This window comes from Seriola dumerili, unplaced genomic scaffold (assembly GCF_002260705.1).
Source record: "Seriola dumerili isolate Sdu_G_001 unplaced genomic scaffold, Sdu_1.0 BDQW01000202.1, whole genome shotgun sequence".
Taxonomy (NCBI): Eukaryota; Metazoa; Chordata; class Actinopteri; order Carangiformes; family Carangidae; genus Seriola; species Seriola dumerili.
The window spans coordinates 688850-711040 of NW_019174457.1; the positions used below are offsets into that span (position 1 = coordinate 688850).

General features: G+C 41.0%; 1 protein-coding gene across 1 annotated transcript in view; it reads left to right on the forward strand.

Annotated features, from left to right (window-relative positions):
• Positions 1-876: 876 nt before the first annotated feature.
• LOC111228171 (AT-rich interactive domain-containing protein 1A-like) overlaps positions 877-22191 on the forward strand; it is a 55356-nt gene continuing 34041 nt past the window's right edge. The window contains exon 1 of the mRNA XM_022753973.1: positions 877-1999. Coding sequence (XP_022609694.1) covers positions 1100-1999 — 900 coding nt within the window. The 5' untranslated portion in view covers positions 877-1099. The remainder of the gene's footprint in view (positions 2000-22191) is intronic.

The window sequence follows — 22191 nt, forward strand, 5'->3', positions numbered from 1 at the left end:
TGCAACAAAGAGGAACACAGCTCATGCATGAGGCAATTTTTTTATTCAGAATGGTTGAATAGTTATGGCTGACTTCAAGGCAGAACAGTATGGTAAAGGAAGGGACGTTTTTGATTGTTTAATACCACAAAACCCTAGACAAAGTCTGTGGCATTTAGCAGCGTTAGACAGAAGCCTTGTATGTGAAAGCCTATGGCTATTTAAAACACGTTTGAACATAAGTTGAATATGTCAGACTGCCTTTGGTCATTGTTGCAGTCAGGGATGTATGCACACTGAAACTATATTGGGGCAGACATAGCTATTTAGCTTTTAAACATTCTTAGTTAATACCATAGCAAATAATTTGTAGCATAAATTACTGAACTGTGTAGGTCTTTCTAGGTCTCTATGAAATAATGTAACTTATATACAGAATATTTTGTAAAAAAAAAAAAAAAAAAAGCCCATTTGTGTGTGTCTTCATTAGCATAAGCTTTACATCTGTATGCACTTAATGAGTCTCATAATGACCGGTACTTTATGCTAACAAACAGTTGCTTTTCGTACACGACGACATTTTTTAATGCACGAGTTCAGTTTAGAAGAGCATTAGACGTTTTAATAACGGCTCTTCTTGTGGTAGAAACAATGTTGTTATTAGACAGTCAGCGCAGTCCGGATCCAGTTTTCACTGTGGATTCCGTGCCGAGTTTTTATTTTCTCACGACAGGTCGGTAAGATGGCTGTGTCTCGCGGAGCCTCGTGCTGGTTTGGTTGATTTCTAGCTCGCGCTCTCGTTCTGTAACAGAAGCCCCCCCTCCAACACACACACACTCACTTGTGTCGGTGAAATTCATTTCCCTGGCTCTGTATTTATATATTTTTTCTTTCACAAACTTTCCCCCTCTCTGTTTTAACTTTAAACGGAGTCGCAGTGGATTACCGGATACCGGTCCGGGCGGAGGGCAAAGGGGGGAATGAACCGGGACAACGGGTACGTTGTTATAAATATAATTGTATTTATATTCAATGGTTATTCGGAGTTTGATTGTGAGTGAGTCGCCGTGCTGAGAGAGAGAGGTAGAGAAAGAGTGGGGGAGAGAGAGAGAGGGATATCATGGCCGCTCAGGTCGCCAGCGTCGCCACTCTCAACACTAGCCCGCCATCCGAACTCAAAAAGCCGGATCGGGACCCACAGGAGGAGTCGGTACCGGGAGAGAAACAACATGAAAATAAGGAACCGGGACCTGACGGCGGATCTCCTGGTCAGAAGGAGCTGCAGGACGGGACCGATGCTGGAAATGCTGGGGGAGGAGGGGATTCTGACATGAAGAACGGCAACGGGAATTTGCCCAGGGTAAATAATAATAGCAGTAATCAGAATGATACAGGCGGGCCCGAAGGGAATAACCATCCCGGGATGGGACACCACCACCCGGGCCCCTTTCCTCCACCTCCTTACGGTTACAACCAGCACTACAGCCGGGCCCCTTTTCATCAACATGGCGGACAACAAAGCCCTGGCATGGCAGCTGCATCGGGGCCGGGCATGATGGACCCTTACCCCCCTAATTCACACGAACACGGCTACCCCAACCATTATAACAACTACAGCCCGTTCCAGAACAGGACTTCTTATCAGGGCCAAGGATACGGGGCCATGAATTCCCCGCGTAACAACCAGCCTCCGGCGGCTGGGGGGCAGCCAGGCAAGCAACAGCCAGCAGGAGGAACCACAGCTATGGCTGCCTCTTATAATAATCAAAGGTATAACATGGGAAACCAACAACCTACGTCTACGCCAACTTTAAATCAGCTTTTGACATCCCCCAGCTCTGCCAGGAGCTACCCGAATTACCCCCAAGGAGACTATAACAATCAGGAAGGGGCCAACAAGGGACCAGGAGACATGGGCAGCAGTCAGTATGGTGGGGTCCATCCGGGTTGGCAACAAAGGACCCACCACCCGCCTCCCATGAGCCCGGGAAACACTGGACAGCCTCCAAACAGAAATCAGGTAAACTTCACACACTGCACTGACACACTTTGACTGAGTTAAAGTCACTCAGCAGCTCAGAAAATGCACTGTAGAGTTGCATATTGCATTGGCCCAGCCATTGTCTATGTAGCAAGAGCTATAAAATGGCTGCCTCTCTCTTTCTCCCAATACCACCCCCTGCAATAGTGTTTAGACAGAGAAAGAAGCCTCATATTCCGTTAGAAACAACTTTCTGAGTTGTGGGTATTAGTGTGGTGTCCCTGCTTGGTACAGGGCAAGAGTTTGACTAAGTAGAGCAAGAGTTTAGTCAGGAGAAAGTGTGTGTGTGTGCAGAGGGAGATAAGGTGATATTTCTTCGCAGTGCTCCTTCACCCTCATTGTAGATTTAACTGCTGTAACCTCTTGTTATTTCTGCGAGAATCCGCGGCGAAATAGCTTCTTTTTTATTTTTATTTTTATCAGCGTTGTGCTTCCCACCGGTGCTATCAAAAGTTGTGTCAATGACTGTCAAGGCGATAAACAAGATGCAAACGACAGCGATTGCCGTTAAATAACATTTGCATAATCATTAAGAAAAGACCCCTCTGTCGGTTTAAAAAAGCGGCTGCACGGCGAAACGGAGACGTGTCTCACAGTCCAGTGAATAGCGACAATTACATCCACTAAGTGTTTACTCGGATCAAAGTGTGATTGTGACCGCGATTGATTCATCTTGACGGAGGGTTTCATTCATTGTGGCTCGGTTCGACTCCGTTCGCCTTTTTTTCTCCCCCGCTTTTGCGTCTTTCTTCCATGTGCCGCTTTTGTAAACACGGCCCCGCAGGTTGGAGTTGGCAAAGTGCAGATTGCCTTTGCTTTGGGATTTGAATTATGGAGGTAAAATCCTGCTGTCAGAGCCAAGAGACAGTTGGTCTTAGGTTGACATGCGAGCCGAGATCTGATTGGCTCCCCATCCCTCTGCTCTCGGCCATTTATAATTGCATCTAATGGAAGGCTGCAGAAAAACAGCCCCCTCTGCCCAGTTATGTGTTCCTCCACCGTGTCAAGACAACATAGTCCCATTGTTTTTTCCTTATTTTAATCCATTTTGAACACAATTGTATACATTTGTGTAGTCTTTAAATATCTTTATATTTTTTGTGCATATAAATATATCTGAATATCCCCCTCATATCAAGAGAAATATACACCAGAAACCACAATATTAATTTCAGAATAAAAACTTATTCACTGGTTGTATTATTATAAGCATTTTTATGAACACATTCTATTCAATTCCTCCCACTGCAGTAATTTGCATGATCACTGTTCTCATGTAGTCTCACCATTGTTTTTATTTGTTTGATTCAACCTGAAGCACACATGTGCTGAGTCACATCACCACTGTGATTTTTGGCTGTTGACCTCACACATGCACCTGAAGTTTTTATGTTTTATTATTATTTTTTTTTTTAAAGGTACACTGTGTGCACTGCTCATTCAAGTCGGCTGACTCTGGTACAGCAGATAGAGTAGGTGTGGTCATGTAGCCCCATTGTACAAGTGTGTTTTCCACTGTTTCCAGATCAGGAGTTGAGGACACTCGTGTGCCCGAACATCTCGTGGCTACGTGAGAGAGTCAGACTGGCTGCAGTTGTGTTTACAAGCAACCAAGGTGTCAGCCAAGTGTCACAGCTTTTTTTTTTTTTTTTCTTTTGCATCAGGTTTGCAATAGTCTTAATTCACTTCCACATGCAGAGAGTGTAACCATGTGAGCAGTGCTTACCTACATCTCTCTCCTCAGTGATAACAGCCACACGTGTTGTGATTTTTACTCTACAATTACGTGTCATAGGCAACGAAGGTGAAGTGTGCAGCTCTGCCTTTTGAAGTGAAGGACTATTTTTATCATTTAAATACATATGAGTATGTGAAGGATGTCTCAGTTGCAACAAGTCCTCAAACTTAAACGATCATATAGGTTGTTTTGTCCCTTACCCTCTGATACGACCTATACTAACTCCTGAGTTAGTGCCTCTGTGGTGGCACAAACAATTAGGATATATGATTTCTTTTAGGAAACACACTCTTGACACATTGAACCAAAGAGGAGATTTCTTTGACTTCTTCTTCTCACAGTGTTACGTATATATTTTCTCTGAATATTCAAATAATGTGGACCTGGATCCTCTTTTTTTTTTGGGAAACTTTTCTTGATGCATCTACTAATCAAATCAAAAAAGGTTTTGCTGAATGTTTGTTGATATATTAGTTTATTTCTACAAGTAGATAGACATATTGTGTTTTACCACAGGTTGGTCATTAAGGATAGACTGTTCATCTACAGAAGCGTTACCCCACTTGTTGCTGTAAACTTTAAGGTGCCAGTTTTTCACATATTTTGACGGATGCTTTCGCTGCATTTCAGACAAATTAATGGCTGCAAAAGGGTTTGTTTCTAAATATTTTAACCCAAATTCCCAGATATTCTGCTAACCCCAGCAGCTGCACACGATATTGACAACCTGGCTGATCTATGTTGCTTTATTAAAATAAATTAAAAATACATGAAAAGGAAGAGACGTGTCATGCTGATGAGTCCCATCTTTCTCTGAGGTGCTGCTCACCGCTGTTTAGAGTGTTTGGATTTCCCTTTTTAGTTTCTTTTTGTCACAGTGTGAGAGTGTCCACCCCCAAGGCCAGCTTTAAGTTTTGGCAAACAGGGTGAATTGACAGTTAGCGTGGATGTGGAGATGCTTTTCTTAGCCGATGCTCTACTTTCACATTTTGGCAATTAGGACAAAATTTTTCATTTTTTGTAGTAAAATGTTTTGTCCAGCTGTTAATGCTGGACAGCGGCCATATTTATGACACTAAATATTAGAAGTCATGTTCTTCTTCAAATGGAATTCACTGTCATTCATTGATATGACATTGCATATGTATATATTAAATGATCCAATCTTTAATTATATATTTTAATCATATTTCTTTTTGTTCATCACTTATTCTCAATAGAAATTAGTTTGGCAAAGGTTGAGGCATTTGCTTCCAGAGCATCTGGATTGCACATACACTGTTAACTGTTTGATCTGGTGGATGTGGACCCGTCTCAGTAACACTCATCCCATTGAATTGGCTCTGTCATCATGAGCTCTGTGTAGTTTTAATCTTTTAAGTTAATTTCTGGCTGTGTTGCGGTCAAAACAAAGAGAGAAACTACAGTTTGTATTCCAGATGTCAAATCAGAGTTATGAACTTGAAGCAAACACCTCATCTTTGCTGTAATAGCTAAAGAGATCATTGTGCGAAGGGATGACCTGTCACTTTTCTTGAGTTTATATGGGGGTAATGATCGTGGGTGACAGATTATGTTGACAGTGCCGTGTTGCCATTAAAGCAGCCTTACAGAAGTTAAGATGAAGACGTCGTTGTGACCTGAGTAGTTTGTATTGAGCTTTGTGTTCATATCTGTGAAACCATATCCACTCTTGGCACCCTTTCATTACTAGATTTCCCTCCATTCAGGTTTTCAGTATGAATTAATGTGCGTTAATAGCAGTTCTTTGCTAGAGAAGCTGCCAAGTCTCATTGTACAAGTGGAAGGGGGAGTGTCCGGCAAGGTAATTGATTTGAATTTTGTTGTTAAGCATGCTTAGAGGTGGCAGAAAGTTTATTTTTGCAGAAGGCAAAAGCACTGTAACTGGAGCTTTGACAGGAGTTTGTCTTGGTGTCAGTGGTGCAGGTGCAGAGGACACATGAACTTCATGCATCTGATACCAGTCAAGGTGTCTGGAGGACAGGACCGCTTGCTCAGGGCAACTAGACAGAAATGTGAGGTGAATAGTGTCCATAAACTGTTGTCACATCATGGCATTGGGACGTCACTCGAGGCCACCGCTGTGTGTGTGTGTGTGTGTACACAGTGTTTGGTCAGAGACCCTGTGAATGTGATGTTTGACTGCAGAGCTTGATGTGGACGCCAGTCAGACCAAAGTTCAGGAGGAGAGTTTTTCACAGGCTCCGCTCCCCAGAAGAGCTGTCCACGATAAGTGCTGTTGGCTGTATTTTAGCCGAGTTTATTAAATGCTTCAACTCTCCATTCATTAACAGCGGCATAATTGGCCTTTTTAATCGGCGGCTATATCTCCAGCAATGATTCAATGGATGAGTTTTATGGAGCCATTCACCTGCCTGGGGCCACCTGCTGAAGATGAATGAATGTGTCGATTGAGTGGTGGGCAAGGGCTAATATTATAGCCTTTCATCGCGCCTTGCACACAAACAAATACTCTGAAGAGGATTGTAGTGGGGCTGTTTTGGATAGTACAACGACAGGTGTTTCCTTCCCACCAAACACATGGGAGCAAGTCATCAGGGATGCCCCCTTCCCGCCTCGGCTATGCAAGGCTGACTTCTCATTTTGAGTTGGAATTAAAACATAATCGAAGACACTTTGTAAATATTTCTTTTGAGAAAGTCCCACAACTGAAAAAAAAAACCATAATGAAAAACACCAAACCAAAGGTGTTAAATTGACTGCTGCTAATGGATGCATGCACAGCTCTGGTGCTGATGTAGAAGGGGAGCCCCACTGCAAATTGGAAAGTAGCTGAAAAAATAAACAGTTTGGTGACAGCTTTATTGTGTCAGAAACGCTAAGAAGAAATGAAAGTGGAATGTATTTAATATTTTAACGAAGCAAATGTCTTTCCTGGCTTTGTGTTGTTATTCAAAAGTAAAACTAATTGAGGCATTAAACAGACCAATATCCAATCGTTTAGCACACTCGAGCTGTGCGCAGTGTGTCATCTGTTTTTATCTAAATTTTTACTGGAGATCATCATAATGGGATTTTGGCAGTGAACTAAGAATCACTGTGGCAGAGGGGTCGTCCTTCCCGCTAAAGTTTGAGTTTGAAAGTCATCACCTTTTGTTTTCTGTCATGAGATTTGAAGTGATGACAAAGAAACAAGATCGACAGAAAATTAATTTCTCACTGTGGCCGCAGCTGATGATTATTATCACTATCGATTAGTCTGCAGAATCTGATATTAATAATTTAAGATGTCAGAAAATAGCAAAACAAGCCCATTACAAGTTCCTAGACTCTAAGAGGTGATATCTTAAAATGAACCCAGTCCAGAACACAAAGATACTCAGTTTAGTTAAGTTAAAGAGAAGCAGTAAATTATCACATTTGAGAAGATTTTTTTTTAACTTTTTCAAGTCTATTGCCAAATGTTTTGTTAATCATTTAAAACAAAATACCAAAAAATAACTTTTTTAAACTTCTTAAAGGTCCCATATAGTATAAAGGTAGATGTTCATGTGTTGTTTGATTATAGATCAGGTCATGGTTCTATATTAACACTGTGAAAGTATCAAAGCCTCAGTCCACAGAGAAATGCACACAGCCTGTATTCAGAAACTGAGCCTTAAAACCAGCCGTCAGGACTTCTGTAACTTTGTGATGTCACAACAAAGCAGTCATCACTCTCAAGTCATTTATGTATTTGGTTTAACTGAATGTTTATGTGAAGTTTTCTCTATTTTTTTATTAGATTACTCAGAGCAAGAGTGAGCCAATCAGAAGAGAGGCTCAGAACCAAATATGTTTTACTTCTTCTATTATTCTGGACTGTTCTTCAGACAAAACAATATATTTTAAAGCGCCACCTTTGAATCTGGGAACTTGTAATATCATGAGTTTTTCTCACATTGGTAGTCCAAACAATTAATCAGTTATTAGAGACAAAAATGGCAGATTAATCAATAATGAAAGTAACTGTTACAGCCTTAAATTTGAGGATTTCACATGTACTCACACTTGTGTTGTAAATGATAAACAGATTGTTTTTGATTCAAACTGTGAGTTAAAGATGGAGAAAAGTTATTATTGAAGGAGATGATGGCCGGTAAATTGGCAACTGATAATCCTGCTGATTGATTATGTTTCAGTCATTTTTCAAGCCAAAATATTACTTCAGGAAGTGTACACTTCAAGCATCAACCTGTGCACAATCACTAGAAAGTGGTAAACCATTCTTTGACAGCTGACCCTTCACTGCTTTGTGTACGGTTTCTATTCAGTAAACACAACACACATTTTCAAGAGCGCTTAAACACAGCGACTCCAGGCTCCTGTTCAGGCTCTTCTGTGGTGGGGGTTGGCGCTGAGGAGAAGAGGAAGACCGAGCGTTCAAAAAGGAAGTTCACTCTCGGTTCTTTAGTCTGCACTGCTGAGTAATGATTCTCCACAGGCCACATGGACAGCATGCTGCCTCCCGGCAACTGTGTGTGTGTGTGTGTGTGTGTGTGTGTGCGTTTGTGTGTGTGTGTGTGTGCGTGTGTGTGTGTGTGTGTGTGTGTGTGTGAGAGAGAGAGAGAGAGAGAGCGAGCAAGCGAGCGAGAGAGAGAGAGAGAGAGAGAGAGAGAGAGTGCATGGTGTGTGCCTATGAGGGAGAAACTGTGTCAGTGATACCCAGGGGAGGGGAGAGGGGGGTGGGGAGGTGGTGGTGTTTTGTGAATGATCTTCGTCTGCCCCTGACAGCTGTGTGTATTTGTGTATAAAGTGCGGCAGTTACTTGGTGGTCGGTGTGTGTGTGTTTGTGTGTGTGTGTGTGTGTGTCTGCCGCTGCCTCAGGAGTCTCTCTGACCTGCTCTTACTCCACGTGTCACCAGCCATCCGTCTTTCTTTAGTAACATTGGCCTTTTTCATCCCACTGACAACCACAGAAAGCATCGCGTTTTCCAACTCCGTCTTTTTCCACAAGTTGCTGTTGTGTGTGTGTGTGTGTGTGTGTGTTTTTTTTTTTTCCCTCAGTAGCATCATCTTTAAGACCCCTCAATTATCCCTGCAAATTCTTAATATAGAACATAACAGAGAACATCCACAAACTGTCGCAAGTGAGCCAACTAGTTTTCGATGATACAGTCGAAATCTTTTTGTTTAATGACTCAAAAAGTTAATTTACATCCCTGATAGTGAAAATAAGTCTGAATAATTCCAGAGTTGCACGTTGAAAACAACTTCCTCCATGGACAAATGTCAGACTTGGGCTATTGCATGGGAGCACGCTGGAAATGTAAAGGTAATTCATTTCTTTTGACATTTACCTTCTAAAATGCTCCAGATTAGCATAGTAATATCCTTCTCGGAGCCTGTGTGAGACTACAGACTTCATTTACATGACGTATGGTGTGTGCCTTTAACGGAATAAAGTGGTTAACCTTTAAATGGGTGCAGTTGTTGATACTAGAAGGTAGAGAATGATGCTTCCTCTCAGCTCTCACACAACGCTCACCTTTGCTCTCTGCACAAAAAAAAAAAAAAAAGAGAAGGCAAATGACTCGTATATAACATAGAAAATAGGGAACATGAGGAACAGTTGGTTTTCTCCTTTTATGTCTTTTGTGGAAGTCAATCATGACGTCTGTTATTGTGGATTCTGCCCCCTAGTCATAGCCTTGCTTTCTGTTTTGTCTAATGTGTTATGCACTATATCAGCCTCTGTTTGAAGCTAATAAAACCAAAGCTGTGGAGTAAACAGCAGAGGATGGTAAAAAACAAACGCCTGTGCAGGGGATTGTTGTCTTAGCAAACCAGCGATGGATCAATACTCCAAATCTTGAATCCAGTGTACGCCTCATGTGTTTATACCACACGAACAGGGAAGCGGTAACTAGAGCTGAAATGATTTGCCAATTACTCAGTTAAGTGATCGATATAAAATAAATCAATATTAACAACATTGACAACCATTTAAGTCATTTTAGGAAGCAAAACAAACAGTTGGCTGGTTCCAGCTTCTCAAATGTAAATATTTGCTCTTGAGCTGAAGCTAAATCAATAAGTCCAGTAGTTTATTGTCAAATAATGAATTGGCAACTATTGATCAGTAATTTGTTCCAGCTTCTCAAATGTGAATGATTTCTGGTTTCCCCTCTTTCTGATGTTAAATATCTTCATGTTGTGCAACACAATCAAGTTGAATCAGGGCTGCAACTAATGAGTCTTTTCATCGTTGATTAACCTGCCAATAATTTTCACAATCAATACACTGATCGTTTAGCCAATATAAAATTTCCTGAAGCTGAACGTGGCGTCTTCACATGCTGCTTAGTTCAACCAAAAGTCCAAACACGTTCATGTGCATTTTTTACTTGGAAAAATCAAAACAGCTGCTGATTAATTTCCTGTTGGTTTACAAAACAATCATTCTGCAAATAATTTCAGCCTTAATTTGAATGTGTAAATCTGGGCCAAGGGGGGTTGTGATTGACATTTTTGTCATTTAATGGACCAATCTGTGAAGTGGGGAAATGATAATGAAAATAATCAGATGCAGCAGTAGATTTGTCAATCAAGTAGCAGTACCAGTAACAGTTCTGATAATTAATCATTAATCATTTTTTAAGCATAAAATTCACTTGTTTCTCCCGTTGGTAAAAATGTGAATATTTGGTGGTTTTTCTTAGTCTTGTAGTAAATTCAATCCCCTCTGTGTTTTGGACTCACAGTTAGAGAAAACATGACATATGAACTTGTCAATTTGGGCTCGTGGAAATTGTGATGGACATTTTTCATTATTTCCTAACCGTGGATGCAAACTTGTCGCCTCTCGGCACAAAAAGTTGTTGTTTTGAATCCAGAGCAGGTCATTTGTGTGACTCGTGTAGATCCGATCGGGGAGGGGGGGATGTTAAAGAGAGAAAACAGCATGAGGGTGAATGGGAGGGACGGCAATCAGGTAAACTCGTTCTGTCTTAAGTTTCATGTCAGTAAATAACAGTAACGTTAAGCTGACGAGCATCTGTCCGTCTGTCCGTCCGTGTCCACGGTTGTTTTCTGCGACGTTGTGCCTGACGTGAGAGTGAGAGTAAAATTACAACTATTTATCATGTTTTGATAAACACCAACGGGCAACAGTGTTCATAAAGTGCAGCTTGGAAAAGATAACCTCATCACAATGTGAGCACATATCCATGTGTGCGTGCACGAAATGCAACCTGTGCATTCTTTCCAGTAGCTCCTGTGGGGACCAGTCCACACAATATATGGTGCACATCATTTTAAAACAAGACGACGAGTATCTTGTGTCTCAGTTCAGGTTTAATTACAAATCTGGACTCATTCGAGATGGATTGATGTTGACTATTGATTAAATATTGAATTTAAAAAGTTGATTAGCCCGGGCGTACGGGGCAATATACATCTCTCAGTGAATAATAACGTCAAGTAAACAGCCAAGCGTTGGTGTAAATAGTATTTTTGATGGTTCCGGGGTCAGGCAGGAGGGCAGCAGCTGTATAAACACACTCCCCACCCACACCAGCGACCCAGTGTTGGCATCTTTGTCACCCTCATCACCCTTGATTTTGCACAGTTTATAACACAAATGATTAATTGATCAGCTGAGAAAATAATCGGCTAGTCAATCATGACAATAATCATTAATTGCAGTGCTAAATTGAATTGAATCCGCCTTTTGGGTTTTAGACTGTTGGTTGGATGATATTTGAACATCACCTCGGCCTCTGGCGACTTGTGACGAGCAATTATTCACAATTTTCTGACAAATTTAAAGACTGAGAATTAATTAAGTTTAATTGACAGTGAGCGGAATAATTAGTTAGTAAGAAGTGTTCATCTACAGCTCTACAACACAGAAGTATAACAGAGTTCTTACTCATTGTTATGGCTTGAGCATGAGTTTTACTTTCAAATGTTCCGTCCAAAATTAACTTTTCAGAAAAAATAAAGTATATGTTCCAGTGCTTATTTTTATCTGGCCTAAATAATTAATGTGTTTTTTCCCCCCCTCATAGAAACAGGCCAATGTTTACACAAGTTCAGATGCCTCCTCTCTCTGTCCAGCATTGTAGCAGGCGTCCAGTTAGCAGACTGTTTGATACGGAGCCATTGTTTTGTTTTGATTCGATCAGCTCGTGGTAAAAAAAAAAAAAAAAAAAAAGAGCAGTCGCTGCTGGTCAGCAGAGACAAAGTTACAAAGACAAAAACCAGACCAAAAAGCCTATTTAGTGTCATTGTTTCTGGCTTGTGCGGCAGGTGACAATGATTTATGCACCAAGGACACATTTGAACAGTATTTGCTGCCCAGCTGATGCTGAAGTTGAACTCTTGTTGTGATACTTTTTAAAGTGTGGATGTATGACTGTAGAGAAAGCAGTAACTGTTGTCGGCATGTTCCTCTCTCCACCTGACGATTTGCATGTCCGTGCCTGTGAGCGGCTGCTTCGTCAGTGAGTGAGTGCAAATTAACAACCCCAACGGTTTCAACAGTCCGCTTCAGTCCTTGGCTCATTTGTTTTTGAGGCAGGGCCTGAAAGCACGTGTGACCTGAAAGCTTTTATTTTGTCATCCATGTCGTTTAAATTAAGTGTTGACGGCGCAATATTCAGTTTAAAGGCCCAGTAGTTTGTTTTTCTTGTGTTTTATCTGAAGTGTTGATCCATACGAAGATATATTTGTGGTTTTAAGAACCAGAAACCATCTCAGTGTAGTTTTACATCTCCTCTCTCAGGCTTCTCTCTGCAGCTCTAGTAACAACAGGTCGGTGAGCCAATCAGAAGAGAGGAGGCTCTGAGCCTCTCTTCTGATTGGCTGACTGTTTTCTGAGTGATCCAATAAAAATATAGCAGATTTCAGGTAAAAACACTCAGAGAAACCAAATCCTGCAGTTGGATGGTGGCGTCCTGGTGGGTGGGGCTCAGGACATGAGGGGCCTGAGAGCACTGACTGCTTTGTTGTGACATCACAAAGTTACAGAAGTCCTGACGGCTCGTTTTAAGGCTGAGTTTCTGAATACAGGCTGTGTGCATTTCTCTGTGGACTGAGCGCTGTGATACTTTCACAGTATTGATATAGAACCTAGACCTGATCTATAATCAAACAGCACATGGACATCTACCTTTAGACTGGATGGGACCTTTTAAAAGACGAGTCTGTGTTTCAGATTATGACTGAGCATGTTTTCCTCTGGTTGTGTGTGCAGGGCAGTCGGCGTGACATCGGTGTCAGTGTTGTGACTCTAACCATGAGGCGGGCAGTGACCCAGCCAGATCCTTAAGTGGCTGCGCCTCATTCAGTAGCCTGGGTATTTTTGGCGTAGTAGTGAGTGACACACTTATCGTAACGGGTCGTCCAGGGTGCCGATGGTCAGCGCGAATAAGCGTCCCTTTCTCGGCCGGCGTGAGCCTCAGCACCGTGATGCAACCCGATCAGTGTGTTTTTTTGCCTCCAGCGCTGACGGAGAAGCCGCCGGCCGCTAACACATCAAGTGGCTTATCTCTGAACACAAACTGCTGTTTCTTCCCAGAGCGCTGCTGGTGAAGTGCACATGTGACCTGAGAGCGCTGCCTCTCTGACACTGTAACCGCACTGTGGCCTTCAAATAAGCCACACTGGTGTGCATTATAGGATGTTGTTCGACCGTAACTGTAAACACAAAGTTAATGATCTCTTAAGCATTACTGTGCAGCTATTTATTATATTCAATTCCATTTCAAAATGTTCATGATTTGAATATCGCACAGAAGAGGAAGTCAAGCAGGGAAGATTTTTTAAAGATTTTGACTGAGTTTTGTTGCCAAAACGATCCTGAAAGTGAGAAACACAAACAAGTGTTTAAAACCTTTTATTCATGGAACAAAAAAGTCAAAGTAGACAAATGTTAAATATTGCTTAAACACAAAACTTGTTTTCTCACACTTGAAAATGAGTATTTTATTTTTATTTTTTGCTGGCTTTTCAAAATTCATCACCTCGTTTCACCAGGAGTGTAGATGCTGTTTTTGTTGTGTCTGCAGGTGCATTATACATCACTCTGAGTTTATTATTGTGTCTCTGTTAAATGATGAACATCTGGTTTGCCGTCAACCGTTTTTTTTCCCCTGCCACAACGTACGCTCTGCCCGTCGGCCCCTGCTCTCAGCTCCCGGTCCAAACAACCCCCTCCTCCTCCTCCTCCCACTCGCCTCATCTCACTCCCGGGAATCAGCCACTGTCACTTGGAAATATAAGTTTGGCCCGACAGGTTGACAGCCGGTAGTCAGGGCGAATGTTCACTCTCTTGTAGCTCCAACTCCCAACATCACAGTGACAGGCCAGGCAGCAGCAGGCAGCCCTCTTTTTTTTTTTTTTTTTCTTTTCGTTTTATTCATTTATTTATTTTTTTTTAAACTGGACGGTCTCAGCAGCAGCTCTGATCTACCTAACAAGGGATTTGTCTTTCATAGAGACACTGGTCCTGTCATCGCTGTGCTGAGATCAGTTAGCACCTTGCAGCTATGTTGTTATCCACACAATAGCTCTCATGTGCTAATCACCACTGCCTAATAGGTACTAATCAGTTGAGTTTGAAAAAGTGAAGTGCAATACTTTCTGCCACTGCCAATACAGTTTAGAGGCGTTTTCTTTCGTCTTGTTACTGCTTGTCCATTTGGGAATTAATATAACATGTTTGTACAATTAGAAATTGGCTGTTTTTTTTTTTTGTTTAGCTGTTTAGCTCACGAGTGGTAAAAAATGTTGCCAAGTTTTCTGCAACACACGTTTGATTGCACAGATCTGTTTTTTGAGTAAATGTATAGCTGCTCCCTTGGATTCTTGTATCATCATTAAAGTTAATTTAAAGTTAAAGTTAAACTATTGCACTTCCCTGAAGAGAGAGCGGGTGAAATCGAAGCAGAGGAGCTCGAGACGTTCTGACTTCTGGCCTCTGATATGGGTCAAGCTCCGAAAAACGTTGAATCCTACACTTCCTATAATTCAGGCGATGACGTCTCCTCATGAAAACCCTCACTTGCCTTTTTGAGTTTCACACCTCCGGTTTGTAAATAGGGCTGTGTTTATAAACTGAAGTTTCAGGTCCAGTTCAAGATAACCTTGATGACATCATTAAGGTTATTTCGAAAGCTTTATACTGAACTCATGTGTAAGCGTCTTTAACCTGCCTTGTGTACTCATACTCTCAGAAGGAGAAGTGTGACTTACTCAAACGACCACATGATGTGAGTATAAAAGGACCTTTTTTTTTCTGGAACTTTCAACAGTATCTCACAGTCTTCCTGGAAGAGAGATCATCATAATGTGAGCTAAGCACGACACATGGTGACAACAAACTAAAGTGTGAGATGTGGTTCAAAGCTCTGAAAAAACTTTATTTCCTCCTCTGGTTCCTTTTTCTGTGAATAATTAAGGTTTTTTTTTGCGATTTGTCCACGCATTGATAATAACCATTGTATTTAAAAAATGAAATATTATTTATATGTTAATAATACATATATGATAACATGGGGGTGGCAGATGGCAGGCCTTTTGTTTGTCACTTCATCTGGTTGCCTTTTTACTCTGCATTAAGTATTAATTAATTGTTCGTTTTGGACAGTTATGGTTACAGACTCTCTCTCCACCTCCCTATACTTGTATTTGAGTCTAATTAATTCATCAAAAAAGAGACAAAACAATAAACAAAAGTTAAAGCGGCGTTTGACTACAGCATTTTTCTATAGATATCACAATAATATTGCTCTTGTGAATTCTTTTGTAGTGAAAATCTGATATCCTGACAGCCTCTCGTTGAATTGTGAGTGTAAAGTCGAAGCTGTTGAAAGAATCCACAAGCCTGTGAAAAGTTTCTTAAATTCTTCTGCTATCAAACAAAATTTTAACAGACCTGCGAAAATCTCTTGATATATTTGGCGTCTGCTTGTCTCCGGGAACAGTGTACCCAGAAATACAACAGTGTTTTCCTTTAACTCCTTTAAAATCAGCCCTAATTCTTGCAGGTACAGAGTCGTGTTTTTAACTCCCGTCTGTTTGTTGCTGTTGTTTCTGTCGCTCTCATTAACAGCCATAGAAAAGCTTTGTATCTTCCCTCCTCTCTCTGTCTCTCTCTCTGAGATGCGAATGCTGACTTTGTCATCAGAGTGTGCGAGTTCCCCCGTCTTCCCTCTCCTCCCTGAACATCTTTTGAATTCCTTGGAACAGCTGGGTGAACATCTGGGTGAGTAGGGTGCTGCTTGCCTCTGCTCGGTGTAGATAGCACCAGCAGGCGCAGGCTGCCGCTCCCCTCTACCCAACCCCAGCTCCTCCTTGCTTTTATCCAGAGTCATGCAGCGGTCATGTCCAGGGTGGAACTTCTCAGGTTGATGCAGAGGGAAGGCAGACTAATTGCTTAATTGAGAACATGGCCTTTTTGGAGTTATTTTTCCCCTTGCTTCGTGTTTACTCTAAACTCTCAGGTTCTGGATCCTTCCTTAACTATTTGCTCAAAGCAAGTCGGCTGTATTTAGCTTTTCCTTAAAAGCTCATTTTTAACAAGGAGTCTGAATTGTTTTGATGCTTTGTGACTGCAGTAACATACAACGCTGCTCCTGTTGCTGAGACTCTGCTGTGTGTGTGTGTGTTTTGGTTTGGTTTGATTATTATTTATGAGGAAGATTTTGTTTTTGTTGGTTGCACAGTGTCAAAATGTGAACAGTCCGTTTTTGATATCATTGATTTTAGAGGGTAACACTGCAGCCTTGTTGTGGTCTTGGTCATTACTTATGTAGAAGTTGGTTAAAATAACTGGTCAGTGTATTTTTTGCACACACTTCCTGTTAGAGCTGGATGACGATTGTAAAATTGTAAAACTAGCGCTGCTGTGATTCTGATATCTGAGTCCTGCCGCCAAAACAATACCCGCTTTTTTTTTTTTTCTCACTTTAAGAGACATAAATGTTCATTATAAATCAATATGAAATGTTCAAACACTTGAATGAACATAAGTTAAATTCAAAAATTCAGTTTAACCCAAACATCTGTGCAAGAACCTTTTTCTGAAATAAAATTTGGTCCCAAAATTGTCAGAAATTGTAATTGAAATCAGGAACTATCTGATCAAGGAATAAGTGAAGAAGAGAACTAGAGCTGTCGATCAATAGAAAATTTGATAATTGACATTGTCACGTCTTTAATTGGCGACAACTGAATATTTTTGTTATTTTGGACTGTTCGAAGCTATTTTTCGCTTTCTATCTTTCTTGTTCACATTTCCTCACATGTGATTTTTCTGTGGTTCTTTGACCAAACATTTAAATGATTAATCAAGAAAATGATCAGCAGATTAATTGATAATGTAGCCTGAAATAGCACAAACCTCATCAGATATCTGATGCCAGCTTTCGGTACCTGACGGTTCTTTCAAGACTGTGTGATACAAACTACAGATACATTGTGGTTGGTATGAAAAGAGCAGTGAGGTTGAATACCTAACTCCTAGCTCCTGTCCTTTCTGTCTGTACTTTTAATTTAAAGTGAGTCTACTTTATTTTAAAGTGAGTGTAGAGAAGCTTTGCCAGCGTGACTCCTCATCCAGCCGGGAAACATCAGAGGAGAAAGTGAATGGGTAAAACTGTCCCTTGTCCTGGGGCAAACTACTTAACCCTTCACTTGTGCAATGGATATATTCAAAGCTTAAACAGACAGTGAAAGACTGGTCATACTGGGCATGTCCCACTGTGAACGTGGGTAAGGGCTTTACTGTGAGGTGAGCTTTTAAGCGCACAGATTCACAATCTCACCCCTGAAATTGACAGAGTGTACGGTATCCTGTTACTCGCCGTACGAGGGTGGCCGCGGCCGGCGTGTGTTGGTGCTGGTGCGTTGCGTTGCGTGTCGAAGGGCTTTACCGCAGAACAATGGTGTGTGTGCTGAGCCGAGGCCATGTGGCCGTGTGGCGGATTAAATTAGCAGCAGTTGTTTGTCGTCTGTCCCCCCCCCCCCCGCTCGGTCCATCTGCTCCGCTCCGGCCCCGTAGACTCCAGCTCTGCTCTCAGGCGCTGCTCCAGACCCCTCCCCTCCCCTTCCATCCCACCCCACCCTCCCCAACCTCTTACAAATCCCCTTCCCCATGTCTAACACACACACACACAGACACACACACAGTTTTTGAATAGTTGCAATATCCACCAGCAGCCCAGTCATGACACAATATACTCAGTGCAACCTCTTCTGCCAAGAGTGCTCTGGCTTTCTCTTATGCAGATTAGCCATGTGCTAATTGTGATTATTTATTTATTTTTTTATGGAAGACAGAGAAAAAGGGGAGGGGAGGAGTTTCCTCAGAGTTTGATTTGATGACTGAGCTGAAAGAAAAGAGAGTGCTGTGCTGGGAGTTGTGTTGCCATCCTCTCTGTGTGTGTGTGTGTGTGTGTGTGTGTGTGTGTGTGTGTGTGTGTGTGTGTGTGTGTGTGTGTGTGTAGGTAGATGTGGAAAGTTTCTTATAAACCTTTTAAAGATTTTAGCAAAAGGCCAGTTGGCCCTGAACTGACTGACTAGAGGTTTTTAATAGATGTTGACGAGTGTGTTTATAGTGCTATCCTTGGTTTGAAGGATAAATTAATCTCTATCAAACATCTGATCTGAGTCATAAAGCTGTTTCATAGTTAAAATGATTGAGTAAACACTGAATACTCCTTCTATTTATTCATAATTTGCTTAATATTTCATGCATGGATAAAATAAGAAAACAGTTACGGGTTATCAACATTTTACAACCTGAATCATCCATCAGTCACATAGCGATCAAACATGCCGACGACCTTTTGGATCAAAAATCTTTTCCCTTTCACCTCAGACAGTTTCACAAACAAGTGAGTGGGCTGCTGTTGCTGTGAAGCTTTTTAATCTTTGTGGTTCAGGGAATTTCCCCTACACATCATTACCTACTACGTGTTTTAATCATATTAATTTTTGTAAGAATTATTCATATTCTACAAATATTTACTTTTGATTTAGAGTTAAGAACTGCTGCAGAAGAATAATGCTGCCTTATTTTTTACTTTTTTTTTGCAATATACATTAATGACAATTTAGCGATAGCTTCTGCTGCTACTAACATTTTTGTTTCATATCACTTATATAAATAAATCAGACTATTGGTAAATAAAACATGTAATCATTTTCTGATACTTGATTACTTTAGCTTTATCAGCTTTATGTAACTTTTGCTTAACTGCGGCCACAAGTGGTAATTACAAAATGATGGAAAATGCAAAAAAAAATAGTGTAACTACACTAATTCAATAATGTTATTTACGCAGCAACATTTGCTAGTATTAGCCACTGTAAGCTACAAACTAAACCAAGTAAAACAAAGACCAAAACACCAAAGAGGATTGAACTGAGTTGCCTATGAATTCAGCTTTTTATCAGTGTCAAGTGTCACTTTAAACTTGAATGGAAAGTCCACAAGATACTTGTTAGCTTGTTGTGTTGTTGCGCGCTAAATCAGTCACACTGGGAATTACTGTGATTGGTTATTTCAAGGCAGCACAACCAGCAGCAACTAAAACGACATGTTATTTATCAGACTTTCTCCTAAATGAGTCATGAAAATCAAACTTTGCTTGTTTTTGTCTTCTGTTAAGCAGTGAAACAGCTTGCGTGATGCATCATTGTGGGCCTATTATGGCATTATGACTACATGGACATGTGGACACTGTGCTGTTGATCCTCAGATGAAGTTTTGTTGTGACTGGAGAAAGATTAAAATGATTAGTCATCAGAAAGTAAGATATTTTCAACCCTTTACTCGTACAATCAAACTCCACAGCCTAAATTTAGCAGCATGTGGCAGCTGTCAGGTCGTTGTGTCAGACCTTGATCGTAGTCATTTGTGTTTCAAAGCACAAGGACTCAGACATGCACTCGGTTTCAGAAGCTGAATGCCTTATCGTCTTCCCACTGTGTCTGTCTTGCCCTCCCACCACTGACATTTTCCTCTGTTACATCAGAAACCAATCACTTCCTGTCCGGGACCTTGAGCACTGAACGAGCTGATTTCCAATCCAACAAATGACAAACATTGAACCATCTTCATGTAGTAAAATTAAATGAATCTTGAATAGAATAATATTGACATACATGATACTTTGAATCATATTTTTTGTTGCTTACACGGTTGAACTCTCAACTCTGACTGTATAAACGTGGGAAAATTGATTCAGACGCTCTTTGCTCAACAACAGCAGCAGCGGTGCTCCAGCATTGGCATCGCCCTTCTTAAGAGCCACTCACTCTATAACTAGGAGAAAGAGAAGCAGAGCCTTCTATAGCTGTCCCTGACCTCTACAGACGAGATGCAGCAGAGATTGTTTAGTGTCTTTTTAAAACACACTCGCTCACAGAGGCCTCGGCTGAAGCTCTCCGGGATGTTGGAGGATGTGTAATGGTGTGTCAGATGTGAACAACTTAAGCAATACGAGGAAAATGCTGGTAAACAGATCAATGAAGGCCCAGGCAGCAGACTGGCCACAGCTGTCTCCCAGCCTGCAGCACACAGATGTGTTAACATGATTGAATGAGGTGTTGGAGTAAAAAATAAATAAATAAATAAAAAGACTTCTTGACCACATCACATACTTTTAAAAGCATTATGATCACATAATATTGAGCAGCGTTTAGACCGGAGTCACATTCATTTGTTGTGAACATATTGGCATTTTATTTATCACACTGAATTTACTCCACAGTTATGCCTTAAAGGATAATTCTGGTTTATTACACCTACTTACTAATGACTTTGTTGTGTTCTCAATTAATTGATAAATCATCTTATAAAGTCAAGTGTAGAGAATTAAAAAAAAAAAAAAAAAAAAAATCCATCCCTGCTTTCCAAGGTGACATCTACATAAGTTTTAATAAAATATTAAATTTACAATTATATTAAAGGGAGAAAAAGCGGGAAATATTCATATGAGACTTTGAAAACAGCATGAAACATAAACTTAAACTTGAATGGTTTATTTTCTGTCGATTGACTAATCAATTAATTAACTGATCGTTACAGCTCTGATGTTTTTGTTACCAGTAGGATCAGTATGATGGCCGTAAGTATAGAAATGGACCTGAACCAGAAGGTATTCAATCTAAAAGAATTATATAAAGCAAATCTTTACAATTTGCTTGAATACTGATTTTAATAGAGTTCAGGAAGTCCTGACGGCTGGTTTTAAGGCTCAGTTTCTGAATACAGGCTGTGTGCATTTCTCTGTGGACTGAGGCTTTGATACTTTAACAGCATTAATATAGAAGCTAGACCTGCTTTACAATCAAAAAGAGACATCTATCTACCTTTTATACAATATGGGACCTTTAAAAGTAGCCTCCTGTCTAGTTGCTGATTGTTCAGGTCAGTAAGAAAATAAGATTGAAGCTTTGAGTTATCTTGTAAGGATTTGTTAATCCACCTAGAAGAATGTTAGTTCGAGTCCTCTAAATGTCTAAATAAATTCTTCCCCAGTTTTTCATCCTTGTTTTAAAATAAAAAATTACCTCCTTCAGTGAAAACTGGTGCAAAATATCAGGATCTCATTTAGTAAATATTTGCACAAAAAATGATCATTGGCTTTAGTTCAATTATGTGATTGCTGTAACGCACACATTGTACACATTAGTCCAACACTTGTCTACACAGTGCACACTTATCGTTGCTATCTGATCACCTGACCACAAATGACCACTATCTCCATCTTTTAGAGTGGTTGTTAAATGAGACATGAGAGCGAGATGAGTGGTTGTTTTGGAAACGTCAGCACTGATTCTCCACGTGGCTCTGGGAGCCCCGGTCGTAGTCGAGCTGTACTTTTCCAGCTGAGCCGGGGGGGGGGCCTGAGCTCTGTCGGGCTCCTCAGCGTCTACACGAGCAGGTGTAGAAATATTCTCACTGCCGGCGAAGTATCGACTGAAATCGGCGAGGAAAAAGGTTGATTGTTTTATGGCTCGGTCATCTCATGTGAATTTTGTCTAAATGAGAAAAAGGGTTTTACCTTTTAGTGCTGCTGCTTTGTAGTTTGTTAGCATACCAGTCATTTTTCATGAGGATTGAAGGATGTTAGCGAGCGATTCAGGCCTCGGCGGCACACTTTACGGATGGCACAGGAGGCTCTGTCTAACTGCTTAAGCAGCTCATTAGGAGAAGAAGTACAGCATATTTCTACCAAGTGAAAAAAGTAGCTCCAGCCTCCTTTGTGGGAATGTGGGGATTTTTGTTGTTGTTCGCCGTAATTGGACAAATACACCTGTCGTCTGAAAGGGATTTAAAATACAGCAAGAAAAGGTGGTGTCTGCTTCAGTAATTTCCACCAGTCATCTTTTGGCCGAGCAGTGTGTTGTGTGGAGTCACATCATGGCATGATGTCATGTTGGGTGGGGGGGTGGG